Genomic DNA, 22,872 nt, shown 5'->3' on the forward strand with positions numbered 1-22,872 from the left:
TTCAGCTCGTCACAGTTCACCTGCGAACGCGGCCACCACCACCACCAACCACCACCAATCACCATCACCACGCGACTCCCCCTCCTTTGAGGGCACGTTCCTCGGTTGGGCATTGCCACCACCACCACCAGCACCACAACCAACCACCAGCACCGCCTCGAACACACCATCAACAAGGCAGAGGAGAAAGAGCTCCCTAGCCCCGGCGTCTGGCCGGCCGAATCGAGTATCGGCCTCGCCATGAGAAGGCGTCACCGGAGACCCGGCCTCCTGCACATCTCGCTCTGCACCGGGATCATCCTCGCTCGGCTCGGGTAAGAGACGCGTCCGATGCGCGTGGGACGACGCTCGCTCGCTCGCTCGGTTGGTTGGTCGTGAGTCGCCTCGCCTGGCTTCGCGAGTCCTGGGTAGGTCGACTCAGCCTCAAGTTTAGTAGCCCGGTGCGCTGTGTAAACATCGGGACTGGGGAGACAAAGGCGGTCGGGAGTGGTGTTGGCCCACCCACACCCCCCTCGGGTACCGTTCCGACCTGCATAAACGGCACTTGCCCATAATGGTCTGTTCGAGGCTACATGGGGGATCTTTGTCTTTGGGGGACGTTGGTGTAGTCGTGGTGCGGTGGTTGACGCCACAAGACCCGGCCACCCGAGTTCGATTCCCGCTGTTGTTTCCCAGGTCTCCTCTAGGTCGACTCAGCCTCAAACGAGAAGCAGGCGGCCGGGCGTGTTGCGCCATTCTATCCTTAATAGGTGCTCGCTAACAGAGCGCTCACAGATATCAACGGAACGTATTCATTTGCGAGGCGTGCGCGTTGTATATGCGTATCTTATACCGCAGTATGGTATATGTGTGTACTCCATACATTCTATGTGAATCAAGTGAATTCCATATCGACTGTTGGGGCGGTAACGGGCACGCGCGCCCGAGCGTCTTTGTATCCCCGGTTATGATACTTCACACACCGCATCAGACACTAGTTTTCAGGCTGAGTAGACCTAGGAGGGGCGGGGCAGACACGCGCACAAAGGCAAAGATTTGTCCCCGTGTAGCCTGCGGCACTCTTAGGGCAAGTGCTGTTCACGAGTAGCCTATGTTGGCCGGCCGCCTTTGTCTCTCCCGCACCCTCACATACACACAACGCATACACTCCAAAGCACACACATGCACAGGTGTACGTATGCATACATGCCCAGATATGACATTATATATTACACCACGCACCATATATATATACACACGTAATGTGGGTATGTTGTGTATATACGCATACATACACACACACTTATATGCACACTCTCACATACAAATACATACAGTATACACATACATGACATTGCGTATAATGTACACATATACATATTGTATATATACACAAATAGACTGTTGGGGCAAGTGCTGTTAGCGAGCACTTACGAAGGCCGGAACGGCACACAAGGGGGTGGGTGGCCAGCACCACGCCCGGCCGCCTTTGCCTCCCTTGTGGCAATGTTTACACACCGCACCAGGTACTCATTTGAGGCTGAGTCGACCTAGGGGAGGCCCAGGACCGGTTCAGATAATCGTCACTGGTGTTGGCCGTGAGCGGGAATCGAAGCCGGGTCGCCTGGTTCATAGCGCAGCGCGCTAACCGCTACACTACCGCTCCCCACACTCACACACGCATACACTCGCACACACGCGTACACACACACACGCACACGTACACACACACACGCACACACACGCACACACACACACGCACACGCACACACACGCACGTACACACACACACGTACACACACGCGCGCACACACACGCGCGTACACACACACACGCATACATACACACCCACGCGTACACGTACACCCACGCGTACACACACACGTACACACACGTACACACGTACACACACACGCGAACACACACACGCGTACACACACACGTACACACACGTACACACACACGCGAACACACACACGCGTACACACACACGTACACACACGTACACACGTACACACACACGCGTACACACACACGCGTACACACACACGTACACACACGTACACACGTACACACACACGCGAACACACACACGCGTACACACACACGTACACACACGTACACACGTACACACACACGCGAACACACACACGCGTACACACACGTACACACACGTACACACGTACACACACACACGCGTACACACACACACGCGTACACACACACGTGTACACACACACACGCGCGTACACACACACACGTACGTACACACACACACGTACACACTCGCGTACACACACACGCGTACACACACACACGCGTACACACACACGTACACACACACGCGTACACACACACACGTACACACACACACACATACACGTGTACACACACGCACGTACACACACACACGCGCGTACACACACACACGCGTACACACACACACGTACACACACGCGTACACACACACACACACGTACACACACACACACGCGTACACACGCGTGCACATACACGCGCACACACACACATGCGCGCGACTTGGAATGTCACGGCGGCACGTGTGATCCTGACAGCTCGTCGTCACCACGCGGTGTTGATGTCAAACGCACAGCGTCTGCGCGCTGTGATGCACCCACTTCGATTATCGATTCACAGCGCTGCTTGGACGTTAGCAACATTATCACGGTCTTTATTTCAACGACCGAAACAACGCGACAACGCATATGCAGTACATTGCACGCGTCGGTATACGACCACACAGAACACTTGCGACGTCCATCCTGTCTGTGTGGTCGTATATGAAGTCCATACATTCATTTCTCAATCGCTCGACTGGGTACCCACTTAAAGCCACTGCGAAAGGTGTCCGCGGCTGTGCTGACGAACGGGTTCCTCGGGATCGTATCGCGTGTTGGTTCGGCGCGATGTTCGACGTTTCGCTCCACGTGCTAGGATGGGATGGGAGCTTACTTTGTTTTTTAAGGAATATAATTTTTATTCAGCGGAGCGTAAACGTTTTTTGGCGATAAATCTGGGTTGTTTCCAACACCATCAACATTATCATCAACGCTATCAACACAACCAACATTATCGTCAACATCAACATCATCAACATCATCAACACCATCACCAACACAATCATCATTAACACCACCAACACCAACAACACCATCATCATCATCGACACCACCAACATCACCATCAGCATCATCAACAACATCAACACCATCACCAACACAACCATCATTAACACCACCAACACCAACAACACCATCATCATCATCGACACCACCAACATCACCAACACAACCAACACAACCAACACCACCAAAACTACCAAAACAGACCCCCGTGTAGCCCTAACAGACTGCTGGGGCAAGTGCTGTTAGCGAGCACCTATCCCTAAGGCCGGCACGGCACACGAGGGGATGGGTGGCCAGCACCACGCCCAGCCAATACGCAATTGCAGGGTTCTTCCAACACCACCAAGACCACCAACAACAATCAACACCAGCTCAAGGCTCCGTGATGACATGCACACGCGAATCTATCCCTGAAATTGTTTTCAATATATTTGATTACCTTTACTCAAATGTCAAGGGTTTTCGAATCGGCCCTCTGAATTCAAGAGCGCATTGCGTCATATCGACGACTTTTAATTGTCGTTAGATTCGATTACTAACCGTTACTAACTATAGCGCTCGATTAATCATTTACACCGCCTTGGTCAATCCACTGCTGGATGAAGGCCAACCCTCCCTACGTCTCCGACGCCACCACCATCTCTCCCCGATCGTGAAGGATAACAATCCACCGCTTGCGCTCTCAACACCAAACTCTGTCATCACTCCGTCTCTGCCCTACACTTCGGACGCGTTCCGTATTCAGGATATTAACACGGATTTATTTTTTACATTATCCTTATGGCGGTACCCCCGGGGTACCAAATAATACAAAATGGGCCGAGGCAATTAAATATTTATTTCTGGGACACTATTTTTGTCCAGGGGTGTACTCAACGCCGCGACTGGGGCACCAATCAATCCGAAATCGGTGCCACACTCCGCGATGTTGAAACGCAGCGAGGACGATTGCGCCGAGACCCTGAACGCTCGCGGTACGCACCGTAGTGGTGCATCGTGCACAGCTCGTCGAGATGAGTTCGACTGCCGCATCGCCGACCATCAACAGACGAACAGTGACTGCATCACGGACATTGTGCGAGAGCCGGGCTACTATGGTGCCCCGGGGTACCGCCATGAAGTTAAAATATCGGGACACTGAACTCTAAAATCAACGTCCCTCTCGTTCGCATCAAGTCTGCACTTCTATAACATCAAGTCTGATACTTCTATGACATTGGCTCCTTGAGACATAATCGCGTTGGCGAAGTGGTGATCACGTCGTGTTCATGACTTCTCCATTCTCAACTCCAAAACTCCGCGTGTCTTTTTCTGCGCGATGTGTTACATCCATTATATATAAACAACCTTTAGGGTTGTACGGTGTACATAATGAAAATCGATATCTTGACAGCTTTATAAAATAATACATATTCCCATATCGTTACTTTCGTCATCATTCCATTCATTTTGATATACGTTCGTTCAATATGCCCAATGTTAATTCGTTTCAAACATACGTGTTTGTAAAGACGCTATATTTTTCGATTTAAAGCTTTCGTGACTGCAGGGATTCATCTTCTTGGTTCTTTCTGGAAAAGTCACGTAGAATGGAAATAATAAAATAATAAAAATTTATTTTTATATTATATTACTGTATTATTTTATTCTATTATATTATTTTATTATGTTTTATTTTTATTATTTTATTATTTCCATTCTACGTGACTTTACCGAAAGAACCAAGAAGACGCTATATTTGTACACGCAAACAACAATAAGACGAACTTACAGCCCGTCGTCAATTCGCTCCTCCTCCTTCTCCTCGCCGCGTGCCACGCGCGTGCAAGTTGTCATGGCCATACTTCACCACGCTGGTCAGCGCACGCGGTCGAGGAAGGGTGACCGGAGCGGTGGGTCAGGACAGGGTTCGGACATCGCTCGCCACTGACTGTAGCCGTGGCCGGGAACCGAACTCAGGATGGCCGTGGTCAGAGCTCGGCACGCTCACTAACACGCCGCCTCTTCCACCCACTGTGTACTTTCTGTGCTGCATTCGGCCTAGACGGTTGCATATTCTACAGTATACAAATACTGTAGTGTATGGGCGCATATACTGGAACGCGAACCTTAACGTACGGGCCGTGGTGACCGATGTGGAATCTATTGTGGGGAGCTAGAAGCTCCGATAAGAGAGATCGGATTTGGTACAAGTTATTTGGGTACGTGTGCTCTGTACGGATGTTGAACTTCGTTTGCGCCGTACGTAGCCAACCGTGTTAATCGGAGGTGCGGGATGATGCTGCTGCTGCGTTGGCTGTGGTGCAACAAGGACAATTAACAAACGAGCGAAAATTTAATTCAACTCGCATTGATCAAAACATACCAGGAAGACAAAAAAAACCACAGACCGTCGGCGACGTTTCGGGCAATGACCCCTTCTTCGTAGCACACATACATGGATTTGGTACAATTTTCACTCGAGTCTACACTTGTGACTAGAACCACCCACAGACATAAAGAAACACAGAGCGCATGTTTAATTGCTGTGCAACGTCTCACACACACGTCACACACACACACGTCTCACACACACACACACACGTCTCTCTCACACACACACGTCACACACACACACACGTCTCACACACACACACACGTCTCTCACACACGTATCTCTCACACACACACGTCACACACACACACGTCTCACACACACACACGTCACACACACACACGTCTCACACACACACACGTCACACACACACACGTCTCACACACACACACGTCTCACACACACGTCACACACACACGTCTCTCACACACACGTCACACACACACACACGTCACACACACACGTCTCACACACACACACACACGTCACACACACGTCACACACACACACACGTCACACACACACACGTCACACACACACACACACACGTTTCACACACACACACACGTCACACACACACACACGTCACACACACACACACGTTACACACACACGTCTCACACACACACACACACGTTTCACACACACACACACGTCACACACACGTCACACACACACACGTCACACACACACACACGTCTCACACACACACACACACGTCACACACACGTCACACACACACACGTCACACACACACGCACGTCTCACACACACACACGTCACACACACGTCACACACACACGTCTCACAGACACACACGTCTCACACACACACACGTCACACACACACGTCTCTCACACACACGTCTCACACACACACACACACGTCACACACACACGTCACACACACGTCACACACACACACGTCTCACACACACACACGTCTCTCACACACACACACACGTCACACACACACGTCTCTCACACACACGTCTCACACACACACACACACGTCACACACACACGTCACACACACGTCACACACACACACGTCACACACACACACACACACGTCTCACACACACGTCTCACACACACACACGTCTCACACACACACACACACGTCACACACACGTCACACACACACACGTCACACACACACACGTCTCACACACACACACGTCTCACACACACGTCACACACACACGTCACACACACACGTCACACATACACGTTACACACACACGTCACACACACACACACACACGTCACACACACACATACACGTCCTCCTGTATACCAGGCGAGGTGGTTAACATCTCCTAGCCACCGTGGCGTTCCATATGTTGAGTGCAGCGGTAGTGTGTTGAGTGGTGACCGCACTGCGTTGCGAGCCAGGGCACGGCTAGCATCAGTAGCGAGTGGTTCCTGCTCCCATCCCTTCAACCCCGCACTGGCCAGCCTGGTGAAGTATGGTCAAAACAACCCCCACCACCCCCCCCCGCCATAATCCAGGTCTCACACGACATAGGGAGGACTTAATTCAGCAATGGATTGACAAAGCACCGTATATCAAGTCCCCTTTAGCTAAGAAGGCATCACAGAGCCCGAAGATTCCCTCTGAAGGAGGGTGGCTGCTGCATTGTCGATCCATTGGTCAATGAGAGTTTCAAGAATGTGAAATAGAGATGTGCAATGACAAAATGTAACCTTACGTGGGTATGTGGGTATACTTGGGCTGTTTTTATATATAGTATAAATTGATTATTTTTCATTTAATTTTATTTTTATTTTCTTGTTTTATTTAATTTAAATTTATGAATGATGCCCTGACTGGTGAGCATTTTAAATTTCGTTGTACTGGTGACAATTACAATAAACGATCTATCTAATTTTGCTGTGACGGTTCCACCTGAAGACGGAAGCTTGTGTTGCCTCCGAAACGTCGTGATTTCATTTATTTGTTTTCTTTTTTAACCTACGTGACTTTACCGAAAAAAACAAAGAGTATGTGGATCCTTGCAGTCACGAAAACTTCAAATCTACAATGAGAGTTTGGTTCTTGACCCGGGTTAAGCCCATGGCGCACGCACGCGCGTGTCACGTGGGCGCAACTCTCAAAGCTCCGCACGGATAGATCCACGGATCCGTTGCTGCGCCGCCATCTCCTGGCTGATCGTTGTAGGAATGTGCGAGGCGAGGTTGAGGAGGTGGTGGTGTGTGTCTGTGTGTGTGTGGGGACCTGTAGTGTAGCGGCTTGCATGCTGCGCTATGCTACGAGCCCGGCGACCCGAGTTCGATTCCCTCTCACGGCCACCACCGGTGACGATTATCTGAACCGGTCCCGGGCTTCCTTTAGGTCGACTCAGCCTCGAATGAGTACCCGGTGCGGAAAGAATCGCGACTAGGGAGACAAAGGCGGCCGGGCGTGGTGTTGGCCACCCACCCCCTCGTGTGACGTGCCGGCCTTCATATGTGCTCGCTAGCAGCACTTGCCCCAACAGTCTGTTACTCCACACACTCACTCCACACACTCACTCCACACACTCACTCCACACACTCACTCCACACACTCACTCCACACACTCACGCCACCCACCCACTTTTGTCTTTGTGAGCGTGGCGTGTTGGATGGTTTTAGTGGGGTGAAACGGGGTCACAGCGACACTATGTACAAGTGTAATTTACATTTCCGACTCGAACTCTTAATATATCACACTCTGTCTTGAGAGCCCTATTGGGTCAATGTGATCGTCACTGTTAAGATGTATTTCGCTTAAAAAACACAACAATATTGGAACAGTTCAACCAAGTGGTTGATGGTCAAGGTGACGGTATCGTTGTCCTCGAGATGTTAACTCCTTCGCCTGGTATGCAGGAGGTTCGATCCGGACGCCTGCTGTTGTATATGTGGAGTTTGCATGTATCTCTCTCCCCCGTGATCGCGTGGATTTTTCTCCTGGTCCTCCGGTTTACCCCCTCCACATTTAGGAAGCACGCGTTTAGAGTATTTGCTTGCTATACATTTCCACACGATAAGCCACTTCGTTGAGTTATCATTTGTGGCCAGGTCGCTTGCTAAAAATAGCTACTTAGCTTAGTGGGCCTTACCTGGTAAAGCTAAACATTGTGATATAAAATAAAAATTATGTTTTATTTTTATTTATTTTTTTATTTCTTACCTACGTGACTTTACCGAAAAAACCAAAGAGTATGGACCCTTGCAGTCACGAAAATCTAGAAGTTGATTGGTCCACATTCAAAAATGGGAGGGGTGGGGCTGGGTGAAGAGGGGAGGGTGGGGAGGGGCTGGGTGGGGAGGGAGGGGCTGGGTGGGGAGGGTAGGGTGGGGAGGGTGGGGAGGGGCTGGGTGGGAAGGGTGGGGAGGGTGGGGCTGGGTGGGGGGTGAGAGGGGAGGGGCTGGGTGGGGAGGGGCTGGTCACCCCGTGGTGCCCTTATAAAACTCAACGTTTAACCTACTCACGCCGGCTTGTGCCCGCCCTCACAGCCGGCCATATTTGCGGAATACACCACGCCGCCGTTGACCCTGGCCATTGACCGAGCAACCCAACGTTCCTACCAGCTCCCTCCGCAGGACAATGTGTTTTATATCCTCCAAGCACTAACTCCTCAATCCTTCCTCTCTCCACCACCATCACTACCACCACGACCACGACACGCAGAGCGCTCTCGTCCGTGGTGGCGCTGGGAGCCAACACGATCTGCAACAAGATACCGGGGCTCGTGCCGCGGCAGCGCGCGGTCTGCAGGAGCCGCCCGGACGCGATCATCGCGCTGGGCGAGGGGGCACAGCGCGCCCTCGACGAGTGCCGATACCAGTTCCGGCAGGGCCGCTGGAACTGCTCGGGGCTGGGCGAGCACACCGTGTTCGGCCAGGACATACGCGTAGGTACGATTCATTATTGATCGATAATTATTGATTGGCCATCAATTAGATGATGGTACGGTCGTGATGGTGGTGCTGGTGCTGCTATAGGGGTGTGGCGAGCACACCGTGTTCGGCCAGGACATACGCGTAGGTACGATTCATTATTGATCGATAATTATTGATTGGTGATCGATTAAATGGTTATGTGATTGTGTGGTCGTGGTGCTATAGGAGGGGTGTGATGAGTACAAAGCGTTCGGCAAGGACATACGCGTAGGTACGATTCATTATTGATCGATAATTATTGATTGGTGATCGATTAGATGATGGTACGGTCGTGATGGTGGTGCTATAGTGGTGTGGCGAGTACACCGTGTTCGGCCAGGACATACGCGTAGGCACGATTCATTATTGATCGATAATTGTTGATTGGTGATCGATTAGATGGTGAATGATGAATGGTACTGAGGAATGCTCAGACAGAACGCCGTGTTCAGACAGGCACATGCATCGGCGTGACTGATATAATGTGTTAGCAATGATCGATTGGATAATTCATGATTGGTGGTTGATAGAATAATGAGTCGTGATTGATGCCGATTGGTCGGTGATTATACGACTGTCCATGTATTATTAGATGTTTTATCGAGTCATTAGAGAATGTAAATTGATATTGGACAGTGAGTTATCGGATGATGACACTGATGATTGATGGTGATGATGAATGATTGGGAGAGTTATGATTATGATCGATTGGATAATCGACGATTTGATGATTCGTTGGATGTTTGACAGCCATGATGATGAGTGATCGTTATGATGATTATTTATTACACGATTGGTGATTCGTGACTATGATGATGATCATCATCACAATGAATTTATCACCACACCAAAGCAATACATTCCTTAAAACCTGAGATCCATAAAAAGCTCCCTCCCCCCATACCTCCCCCATCCCCACCCAACATTTGCCAAACTGCAGCAAGTCAACAGCTGCCATTGAGGATAACTAATATATCTTCTCAACGAATCGCCGTATGAATGGAAAAATTCATGCGATGGAGTTTTCATCTCACTCCAGGAATGAGATCACTTCCCTGAGCTCAACATCAGCAGCAGCGGCAGCAGTGGCGGCTACACGAGGATTAGCTCCTGCGTGCGAGATTTCACACCCTACTGATCTCCCTGAGTCTCACATCCCCTTGACACTCTCAGCCTTAAATCCCCCCCCCCCCCCTTAACCCAACCCACCCCCCCCACCGCCATTCCCAAACATCCCAACTCTCGTCAGACGCCAAAGATATCTAAAAAAAGAACTTTTTATTTATTTTAACAGGTAAGGCCCACTGAGCTATGTAGCTATTTTTCAGAAGCAACCTGGCGATCACAAATTGATGGCCCAACGAAGTGGCTTATCATCACGCGGAAATTAATAGCAGCCGAATACTCTTAATGCGTGTTCATTCTAAATGTAAAGCGAAAAACCGGAGGACCCGCAGAAAAATCCACGCGACCACGGGGGGGGGGGGAGAGAGAGAGACTGCAACCTCCAAACATACAGAACAGGCTTCAGAGTCGGTATCGAACTCACAATCCTCCTGCTTACATAGACGAGGTAGTTAACATCTCCTAGCCACGGTGATGATGATGAGAGAGAGAGAGAGACACGCAAACTCCTAATATACAGCAGGCGTCAGGGTCGGGATCGAACCCACGACCTCCTGTACACCAGGCGAGGTAGTTAACATTTCCTAGCCACCGTGATGATGATGAACGAGAGAGAGAGAGACGCAAACTCCAAATCTACAGCAGCAGGCATCGTCATGGTCGGGATCGAACCCACGGACCCTCCTACATACCAGGCGAGGGAGTTAACATCTCCTAGGCACCGTGATGATGATGAGCGAGATAGAGATAGACGCAAACTCCAAATACACAGCAGCAGGCATCGTCATGTTCGGGATCGAACCCACGGACCCTCCAGCACACCAGGCGAGGTAGTTAACATCTCCTAGCCACCTTGGCGGCGTGCTGCGTTTGAACCTCCGCATATCCCCCCACACCACCCCACCCCCTTCACGACGCCCCCCTGGTGGTGCCCGCAGGCAGCAGGGAGGCTGCGTTCACCCACGCCATCCTGGCGGCCGGAGTGGCGCACGCGCTCACGGCGTCGTGCAGCCGCGGCAACTTGAGCGACTGCGGCTGCGACCGCGCCAAGCAGGGGGCGTACAGCGCGCGCGAGGGCTGGCGCTGGGGCGGCTGCTCGGCAGACCTCCAGTACGGCCTCCACTTCTCGCGGCTCTTCGTGGACGCGCGCGAAGTGCGCCAGAGCGCGCGCACGCTCATGAACCTGCACAACAACGAGGTGGGGCGCAAGGTGAGCGAGGTGGGGGGGGGGTGAGCGAGGTGGTGAGGTGAGCGAGGTGGGGGGGGGTGAGCGAGGTGGGGAGGGGAGGCGAGGTGGGGAGGTGGGGAGCGAGGTGGGGCGCAAGGTGAGCGAGGTGGGGAGGTGAGCGAGGTTGGCGAGGTGGGGCGAGATTGGCGAGGTGAGGAGGTGAGCGAGGTAGGGGGCGAGGTGTGGAGCGAGGTGGGCGAGGTGGGGAGGTGAGCGAGGTGGGCGAGGTGTGGAGCGAGGTGGGCGAGGTGGGGAGGTGGGCGAGGTGGGGAGGTGAGCGAGGTTGGCGAGGTGGGGAGCGAGGTGGGCGAGGTGTCAGATGCAATACTTCCGGTGTAGTTCTAAGGGCGCGTGCCGAGTACGCGGACTCGGCACTAGCGAGGGATGGAAGCAGCAGCAGGAGGAGGAAGAGGAAGAGAGTGGAGCTTGACAACGAATAGAAGAAGAGAGATGACGATGAGCAGAGGGGGAGGAAGGTGTGAGCGAGTGAGCAGAGAGAGTTGACGCGTGTGAGCGAGCACACGAGGGGATGACTCGGCACACACGTGACAGAGAGGAGCGCACACGTCACAGAGAGGAGCGCACACGCGCAACATACGCGCAGGGTCGTGAGACTCCAACAGGGACTCTGCGTGTGCGGGTACACGAGAGCGAGTTGGGGGGGGAGAGGGTTGGGATGCGTGAGAGGGAGGGCAGCAGAGATCCGACAACGATGATGAATCTGGGGAGGGGAGTCCGCGAGATTGTGGACTCGACGCGTACCACGAAGCGGAGTTTGGGGGGGGGGGGCTCCACGCGTTGTGGGGGGCCCACACGGTGGGGTTTTCCCCGGGCCCCGCACCCCTCACGACGGCTCTGCTGACCCCCCCCCCCTATCCGAGAGGAGCTGGAGCCAGACCTCGTACAGTAGTTTTGTTTTTAAGCGAGTTCCATCGGAGTCAAAGTCAATGTATGTTTAGTCGGTAATTGCGTGAATGTCTGAAAGCCATTTGGGGATAATTACCATTGGCATGATCAACTCCGATTTTCTCATCATCATCGCTGCTCTGCCCTCCATCCTTTCCATCCTCTCCATCATCACCATCATCCCCATTCTCTCCATCATCACCATCATCTCCATCATCTCCATCATCACCATCATCACCATCATGCCCATCATCACCATCATCACCATCATCTCCATCATCTCCATTATCCCCATCATTACCATCATCACCATCATCTCCATCATCACCATCATCACCATCATCTCCATCATCCCCATCATCTCCATCATCACCACCATCACCATCATCCCCATTCTCTCCATCATCACCACCATTACCATCATCATCACCATCATCACCATCATCTCCATCATCACCATTCTCTCCATCATCACCATCATCACCATCATCACCATCATCACCATCATGCCCATCATCACCATCATCACCATCATCTCCATCATCCCCATCATCACCATCATCACCATCCTCTCCATCATCTCCATCATCCCCATCATCACCATCATCACCATCATCTCCATCATCATCCCCACCATCACCATCATGCCCATTCTCTCCATCATCGCCACCATCACCATCATCCCCATCATCCCCATCATCACCATTCTCTCCATCATCACCATCATCACCATCATCCCCATCATGCCCATCATGCCCATCATCACCATCATCACCATCATCACAATCATCATCATCATCCCCACCATCACCATCATCCCCATTCCATCCCCGCCCTCCCCACGCCGCCGTGCAGGTGCTGCACGAGCGCATGAAGCTGGAGTGCAAGTGCCACGGGGTGTCGGGCTCGTGCACGACGCGCACCTGCTGGACCACGCTACCCAGCTACCGCGAGATGGGCCACGCGCTGCGCGAGCGCTACCACGCGGCGGCGCACGTGGAGGCGGTCGTGGCCGGCCGCTACCACCGCCCGGCCTTCCTCAAGCTCAAGAAGACGCGGGGCAGCGGCAGCAGCGGCAGCAGCAGCTTTCGCAAGCCGGCTGACGGCGACCTCGTCTATCTCGAGCGCTCGCCCAACTACTGCGAGGAGGACGCGGCCGCCGGCTCGCCGGGCACCCGAGGCCGTCTCTGCGACCGCGCCTCGCCGCTCACCGACGGCTGCGAGCTGCTTTGCTGCGGCCGCGGCTACAACACGCACCAGCACACGCGCTCGTGGCAGTGCAACTGCAAGTTCCACTGGTGCTGCTTCGTTAAGTGCAACACGTGCAGCGAGAGGGCCGAGGTGTACACGTGCAAGTGACGCGAGCGGTCGCACCGAGGGGGTGGGGGGGGGGGTAAGGGCGGAGTGTGGGGGGTGGTGGCACGCAAGGGAGGGAGGGAAGCAGCAGGAGGAGGAGTGGAGGTTGACAGCGGGCAGGAGAAGAGAGATGAGGAGGAGGAGGGAGTGAGTGAGTGAGCACGGGGGGAGGAGGGGGAACTCAACACACGCGTCACAGGGAGGAGTGCACGCGTCACAGAGAGGAGCACGTGGACTCGGCACGTGCGAGGACGAGGTGTGGGGGGTGGTGGTGGCGAGCGTGAGAGGCAGAGCAGAAATCCGACACGGTGATGAAGCTGTGAATCTCTGGAGAGGGGATGTCCGCCAGGGTGTGGACTCGAAGCGCACCACTCAGTGGAGCTTGGGGAGGACTCAAACAAGTGCGAACGGAGGAGCCCAGGAGATTCCAGAGCCCAGGAGATTCCAGAGCCCAGGAGATTCCAGATCGCGGTCGCGACAGAGCGAGGCTCACGCCACGCTGGGACTTACTTGCTGGGCATCACTAAAACTGAACTTTGTATTTTATTTTAACAGGCTTTATGACGTGCAAATGTATGACTGCCAAATACTCTGAACGCGTGATGTTGATTCTAAATGTGGAAGGGGGAAAAAAACCCGAAGAACCCGGAGAAAAATGTCGCGCTACCACGGGGAGAGAGAGACATTCAAACTCCAAATATACAGCAGCAGCAGGCGTCAGGGTCGGGATCGCACCCACGACCTCCTGTGTACCAGGCGAGGCAGTTAACATCTCCTAGCCACCGTTGTGATGATGAGAGAGAGAGAGACATTCAAACTCCAAATATACAGCAGCAGCAGGCGTCAGGGTCGGGATCGCACCCACGACCTCCTGTATACCAGGCGAGGCAGTTAACATCTCATAGCCACCGTGGTGATGATGAGAGAGAGAGAGACATTCAAACTCCAAATATACAGCAGCAGCAGGCGTCAGGGTCGGGATCGCACCCACGACCACTTGTGTACCAGGCGAGGCAGTTAACATCTCCTAGCCACCGTGGACGGCTACTCTCACGTACGCATGGGGAGAAGATGTAGATGATGTTGATGATGATAATGAGGAGGCAGCGAGGAGAGAGGGTTGCGTGGGGGAGGAGGGTGAGGGTGATGATGACGAGGTTTTAATGATGAGGTTTTTATTCGATGCCTGCGATCGCCAGGCAATTTATGAAATCGTCTTGAACAATCCAAAGCGCCCAACTGCTTTTAAAATACCTCTTATACTAAACGCTTAAAATATTGAAGCAGAATAAAAAAAAACAATCGAAAAACTTGAATTTCAAGTGAATCAAGTCCATGCATTCTAGATTTGAAGTTTTCTTGACTGCAAGGATTCATACTCTTAGTTTTTCCGGTAAAGTCAACTAAATTAAATCACGACGTTTCGAAGGCAACACAAGCTTCCGTCATCAGGTGTGGCTGCTCCAGCAAAATTACTGTAGCTACAGTAGCTACAGTAACAGTAGCTACAGTAATCTTTCTGGAGCAGCCACACCTGATTACGGAGGCGTGTGTTGCCTTCGAAACGTCGTGATTTAATTGAGTTGCTATTCATTTATTTTATTTTCTACCTACGTGACTTTACCGAAAAAAACAAAGCGTATAAAGTCCATGCAGTTGTTGAATGTCAGAGAAGGTGCGCAGAGCAAAGGGAAACGTCGTCGACAGTGAATGTTCGCCCACGGCACCACAACTCATCATAACTTCAGTGTAGGAAACAAAAACTCAAAAAATAATTTTCGTAACAAAAATTAATCACGATTATAATAACAAATATTGGATGTCGTTTTAATAAAAAAGAATGGTATGTGTAGTTTTAGAAAAAATGCGGCTTACACTATTTATTTGATAAGTCAGCGGTTGAATCCACACGTGAATCTGAGTGCACCGTCGCCATCACAGCGCGGGTAAGGAAAATAGTCCCGTCAGTGAGAGTTGCGTTCAGGGTAGTCCGGATGTCTTGTGACCCCCCCCCCCTCCCGTTTAATGCTCTATAAACGTAATATTTTATTCGAAAGTAAGGGTTATTTAAACAAAAAAATTTACATGCAAATTTAATTTAAAAAAAATTGGGGGTCATTTAGTAGGGGTTCACAAGACAGCAGGCATTTCTCGCTTTCATCAAGAAAAATGTTCAGGACACATTACCTCGCTATCTCAATCACAGTCCGTGTTCGTTGTTGCGCAATGTCCCAAAAACAAATACGCCGCTTCTCGCTGAATGTTTTCCCGTCGTGCGGTCGATGGCAGACCGGGGCAGGCGCGGCCCGCGACTCGTAGCCACGGCCGTAGCACGATGCGGTGCCATGTATACTCGATGTGGTGTGACGGGGCGTGGAAACGTAGTTCCCTGACATGAAGACCGCAGTGATGAGAAGGAAAACTGCTACTATTTGGACACGCGTGGAGTAGTAGGACGGACAACAACTGGAACATTAAAAGTTGTTGTTGTTTCGATTTAAAGCTTTCGTGACTGCAGGGATTCATCTTCTTGGTTCTTTCGGTAAAGTCACGTAGAAGGGAAATAATAAAATAAAATAAAAAAACAAGTAGTACTAATCACATAACTGCATTTCCCATAAATATGCTAAATTCCTCTTGATATGCAAATTATTTTGTCAAGGCGCCCTTCCCCCCTTCCAACCCAGCTTAAATAGACGCTCCAAGCCTGGTGGTGTTTCATTCAGACGCTGTCTCCCCGACAGACCTGGTCTTCACCTGAGGACGGCTGCTTGCGTTGTGGCCGAAACGTCGTGAGAATGTTATTATATTATGTTTTATTATTATTATTTTATTATTTCCCTTCTACGTGACTTTACCGAAAGATCCAAGAAGAGTGTTGTTGTTGTTGTTCGGGATAAATGAAAGTCACCGGAGCGAGAGAACGGCTTGACGAGGACGTAAGAGATTGGTGTCAGAGAGACATGTGGCACACTGCTTGTTCGTATTGGCACAAGGCAGAGAGGGAAAGTGGAAACAAGTGACGAAATGTGCAGTGGACACCTATGGATCGTGATGATGATGATGATGAAATGAAGCCCTCATTATCCTCACCCTGTCTCTCCAGGGACTGCATTTCTCACCCGATAATTTCTGGAACGCTGCTGAGGCTGGCTTAGAGTAGAGATGACACTGGGTAACAAAAAAAAAACAATTTGTTCCTGGGCAGTAATTGTTATTTCCGAATTGCTTATGCCTCAAAAGTAGAGAAAATGGCGATTATTCCCCACAAACTTTACTTTTGTGACCAGAACAGTGATATTAAAACAAGTACCTATTTTCAATGAGAAAACGTGTGCATTTGTGTCTTTCGTTCACATAAAGTCCTGGTCACAAAAGCAAAGTTTGTGGGGAATAATAGCCATTTTCTATACTTTTTAGGCATAAGCAATAAAAAAAAACATAACACTTATTACCCAGGAACAAAAATGGTGTTGCATAGTGTTATCGGCGTCAGGCACCTGTCCCATGATGATAATCATCTCCTTATTGTAGGCGAGAGGAGATTGCGGCGGGCCAAAATACGATTCGTGGACGAGGGTTCTGGAACGTTCCGGCTGAAGGTGAACGCACCGGTCCGGCACTCGAGATCAGGGAAATTCCGCCGCCACAAAAAATAAAACCTTTAATTTCGATTTAAAGCTTTCGTGACTGCAGGGATTCATCTTCTTGGTTCTTTCGGTAAAGTCACGTAGAATGGAAATAATAAAATAATAAAAATAAAACATTTAAATATTTTACTATTATTTTATTGGTATTAATACAAATTTAATATTTTATTTTGTTTTATTTGTATTATTTTACTATTTCCCTTCTACGTGACTTTACCGAAAGAACCAAGAATACTACTGAGTATTATTACTCGGAATACTTACTATTATTAATAGACATTATTAATAATGATTTGTAATAATAACAAGTCATTATTACATTTTGATTTAAAGCTTTCGTGACTGCAGGGATTCATCTTCTTGGTTCTTTTGGTAAAGTCACGTAGAAGGGAAATAATAAAATAATAAAAATAAAACATAATAAAATAATTCTCACGACGTTTCGGCCACAACGCATTCAGACGCTGTCTCCCCGACAGACCTGTTCTTCACCTGAGGACGGCTGCTTGCGTTGTGGCCGAAACGTTGTGAGAATTATTTTATTATGTTTTATTTGTATTATTTTATTATTTCTATTCTACGTGACTTTACCGAAAGAACCAAGAAGATGAAAACCTTGAATGTTGCTACTTCGTTGGAGCGGACACGAACTACGCAGACCCCCCCCACCGCCCCCCCCCCAACACCTAAACAAGTGCTCACTTTGGCTGCCTCTCTAGGGAATTGCGAAACCCGAGACGGCCTTTATTTAATTGGCTCTCAATCATCATGCTTCACCTCGCACGCAAAAATCCCCCCGTGTAGCCCTAAGCGGAGTGTTGGGGCAAGTGCTGTTAGCGAGCACCTATGAAGGCCGGCACGGCACACCGGGGGGGTTGGGTGGCCAGCACCGTGCCCGACCGCCTTTGTCTCCCCAGTGGCGATGTTTACTACACACCGCACCAGTTACTCATTTGAGGCCGAGCCGACCTAGGGGAGCCCCAGGACCAGTTCAGATAATCGTCACTGGCCGTGAGCGGGAATCGAATTTGCGTCACCGGGTTCGTAGCGCAGCGCGTTAACCGCCACACCACCGCTCCCCACAGACACTCGACTCTACGTACACACACAACACAACACACTTGTAAAAACTGTAGAAACTAAACTGTGCTTGGGACTGTTCTATTTTTGGGGGGGGGGCAGCACCACGCCCGGCCGCCTTTGTCTTCCAAGTTTGAGGCTACTCAAGGGAGGCCCAGGACCGGTTCAGATAATCGCCACTTGCCCCAACATCCTATTGAGGCTACACGGGTGATCTTTGCATTTGTCTTTGCCCTCACAAAGGTGCCTGGAAAGTTGTATTGTCCTTCAGCGAGGAAGAGCCCCCCCCCCCGCCCCTCCTTTCTGCGTCCTGTGGCGCACAGCGCGAGTAGCCAACCACCACCACCACCACAACCACCACCACCCAGCCCGCCAGCCACGCGCCCCGGTGTTCCCATGGTTGGTCAGAGGCCGTCCCTAGGGGGTACACGGCGGATCGGGCGATCGGCCCGGGCCCCGCGCTTTGGCCGTGTGGGGGGGGGCGCACGCGCGCTTCGACGCCGCGGTGTGAGATGTAATAATACTTGTGGATTAGTTTGACGGCATCTGTTGTGTCGGGCTCCCCCGCACCCCCCCCCCTCGGCACGGCCCTGCCCCACGGTATTATTCGAGGAAGGAGGCTACGGCTGTACTCTAAACATCGACAAGTCATCATTAAAACAAAAAGTCCCAATCCTGTTGTTGTCGTAATACGCGTGATATTTTTTTTACCGCTCAGGACAAGACTGCAATGTCCCGCGTGGTTTTAATAAAAAACGAAGGTCACGTGCGTGCCTCGGAGGTGACGGCCCCAGGGAGAGCGCCCGCACGGCAAACTCTTCGTGTGTCGCACTCCTGCACACGTGTTCATTCTTCTTCCTCCTCTTCCTCCTCGTGATCTTCTTCTCCCTATTCTTATGCATCTCCGTATTCTTCATAATCGTCATCATCTTCATTTTCCGCTTATTTTTGACTTAAAACTTCCGTGACTGCAGGAATTCATATCGTTGGTTCTTTCGCTAAAAGCCACGTAGATAAAAGATAAGAAACAAAAAAGTAATAAAAATAAATTGAAAATAATAAAAGCAAAAAACCTACAATAAAAAATAGGAAAACTAAATGAAAAAATATATATTTTTAATAATAAAACCAAAGAACCCACAACATTTCGATCGCAACACAAGCGGTCTTTCATTTAATTTTATTATTTTTGTTTGTTTTCTATCTACGCGACTTTACCGAAAGAACCAAGAATATGACTTCCTCCTCTTTTCTTCTTCCAAAAGCACAATAAGCACCCCCCCCCCCCGTCTCACCCCCCCACCCCGAACCTCTTGAGCAGGACAGAGTCTCCATAGCCAAGCGTCCTTCATTGCCAAAGCCCGCGGGCCACTGGATCTAGGACCGGTTCAGGGATCACCCGCCACTCACGTTAGCCGTGGGCCGGGTAATTGAACTCAGGTGGCCGTGTTCGTAGCGCAGTGCGCTAACCACTACGCACTCCACTCCTCTCCAGCACCACCCGCACCCACAGCAGTATTTTCCCCCTTTAAATCGTGGCATTCACTCACGAACGCTAAACGCAGTCAAGCCCTCTCCCTCTCTCTCTTAAAACGTGCGACAAAGACGCACACGGTGGAAAGTCGGGGCCAACAACGTGGCTTGACGACGTTGCCTCTCCCCCCCCACTACCGCCACCCCCACAACGTTGCGCGTTTACTGAGAGCTTTGGGGGGCCCCCCACCGATCCCATCTCGCGTTTCTGCCCCCCCCCACCAACCCCCGATTTGCATTGTCGCGAACGGGTCGAGGGGCGGCCGCGCCTCATGGCTCGGGGCTTGTGGGATGAAAGTCGGGCGGGTCACGGATTGCGGGAGCCGAGCCCTGCGGAGTCGCCGCCAAAGTGGGTTTGGTGCTTGAGCATCTTGACGCCTCGTGCTGTATTGTCAGAAAAGGGTCAACAAAATAGAAACCCTATTCTTATTGTTGTTTGTACTTTGAACAATAAGAATAGGCAACAGCAACAACAACAAAAAGGTTGCGTGAGACGTGGTGGTGTTGTTGATTCGTAGACTGTTGGGGCGATAATTCGTTTTTTAGTTCAGTTTCTTGTCCTTCCCACCCGCACCTCCGATTGGCACGGTTGGCTACGTACGGTGCGAAAAAAGTTCAACGCGCCTACATGACGATGGTTTGGTGGAATATTTTTATTTCATGATGGGCGATCGAGAAAAAAAAATCACCAATTCTATTTCCTGTCATGCAAATAACTTAGGGGCCAAATGTATTCACTGTATCCGGATTGGGTGTCCCCTCTGTACCTGGAACGATGTGTAAAGATCAGGTCAAGAGACGTGAAGATCAGTTTAACACGTAGGCTTTCGCGACCAATGTTATTCATAATCAACGTTTTTGGGTTTAGATCGCGTTATTTATAAATGTGTCGTAACCCTCCACCACCCGACACGGCCAATCAGTAAAAATGTGTCACGTTGACAAAAGACAAATAGTTCACTGCTTTAGCCCACCGTGTGTACGTGTGTAATTGCATCCAGCATGCTGGATGCAATTACCAGCGAAACGTCGTACTCAAATTGTAAATGTTGTGGCTTCAACACACCGGTGGGCTAAAGCAGTGAACTATTTGTCTTTTGTCAACGTGACACATTTTTACTGATTGGCCGTGTCGGGTGGTGGAGGGTTACGACACATTTATAAATAACGCGATCTAAACCCAAAAACGTTGATTATGAAGACGGTGGTGGCGACGCACTTGCCCCAACAGCTTGTGAAAGGCTACACGGGAATCTTTGTCTTTGTTTATCAGTGTGTGCGCGTCAACATAACTTGCCCCAACAGCCTTTGTCTTTGCCAACACCAGTGACGATTATCTCAACCGGTCCTGGGCCTCCCCTAGGTCGACTCAGCCTGCGGTGTGTAAACATCGCCACTAGGGAGACAAAGGCGGCCGGGCGTGGTGTTGGCCACCCACCCCCTTGATAGGTGCTCGCTAACAGCACTTGTTAAGAGCATGCGGGGATTTTGTCTTTGTGTCTGCGTGTTTTGTCAGTGTGTATGTGCGACTTGTCTGTGTGTGTGAGTTTCTCAACGTTGGTGTGCTGTGTGTGTTTCTCAGTGTATTTGTGTGTCTAAGAGAAAGTGTACACATTCTAAGCGCGCGCGCACACACACACACAGACAACGAAGACAAAGATCCCCCCTATAGTCTCAACATACTTTTAGGGCAAGTGCTGTTAGCGAGAATCTATGACGACTGACACGGAACACATGACCGCCTTTGTCTCCCTAGCGGTGATATTTACACACCACACCAGGTACTCATTTGAGGCCGAGTCGACCTAGGGGGAGGCCCAGAACCGGATCAGGTATTCGCCACGTCTTGGTCGTGAGCGGGAATCGAACTCGGGTCGCCGGGTCCGTAGTGCAGCGCGCTAACCACTACACTACCGCTCCCCACACACACACACACGTACACACAAGCACACACACACGTACACACAAGCACACACACACGCACACACACACGTACACACAAGCACACACACACGTACACACAAGCACGTACACACACACACGTACACACACGTACACACAAGCACACACACACAAGCACACACATACACACGTACACACAAGCACACACATACACACGTACACACACGTAGACACACACACACGTACACACAAGCACACACATACACGCGACATGGTATGTCAGCGCGGTATGTGTGCTTCTGACAGCTCGTAACGACGCGGTGTTGATGTCAAACAAACGGCGTCCGTGCTGTGATACACCCAGTTAAACTATCAATGAACACGGGCTGCTTGAGCTGTTAAAGAGGCACCCACAGAGGCAGGTGTCCACGAGTGACCCCCACAACCCCCTTGGCTCGTCAGCCTTCGCTTCCTTCCCACACCACGCGCCTAATCCCATCCCAGCCAATCTCACTCACTCACTCCCTCCCAGCCCGCCCGCTCGCTCGCTCGCTCGCTCGCACGCCCTCGTGTCCACCTTTCTCACCGCCCCTGCCTCTCTCCATCTCTCTCTCCCCCTTCTCTCTCTATCTCTCTCTCTCTCTTTTTATTTACGATCAG

The 22,872-nt window shown here is 50.9% G+C and overlaps 1 protein-coding gene across 1 annotated transcript; it reads left to right on the forward strand.

The window, feature by feature from the left end:
- Positions 1 to 240: 240 nt before the first annotated feature.
- On the forward strand, positions 241 to 14,057 carry LOC144943692 (protein Wnt-7b-like). The gene is made up of 4 exons (XM_078871435.1): positions 241 to 314; positions 9,182 to 9,408; positions 11,496 to 11,767; positions 13,547 to 14,057. Exons 1-4 carry the CDS (start codon positions 241 to 243, stop codon positions 14,048 to 14,050), a joined length of 1,077 nt encoding a protein of 358 aa, XP_078727561.1. The 3' UTR covers positions 14,051 to 14,057.
- The last annotated feature ends 8,815 nt before the right edge of the window (positions 14,058 to 22,872 follow it).

Source organism: Lampetra fluviatilis, chromosome 32, assembly GCF_964198595.1.
Source record: "Lampetra fluviatilis chromosome 32, kcLamFluv1.1, whole genome shotgun sequence".
Taxonomy (NCBI): domain Eukaryota; kingdom Metazoa; phylum Chordata; class Hyperoartia; order Petromyzontiformes; family Petromyzontidae; genus Lampetra; species Lampetra fluviatilis.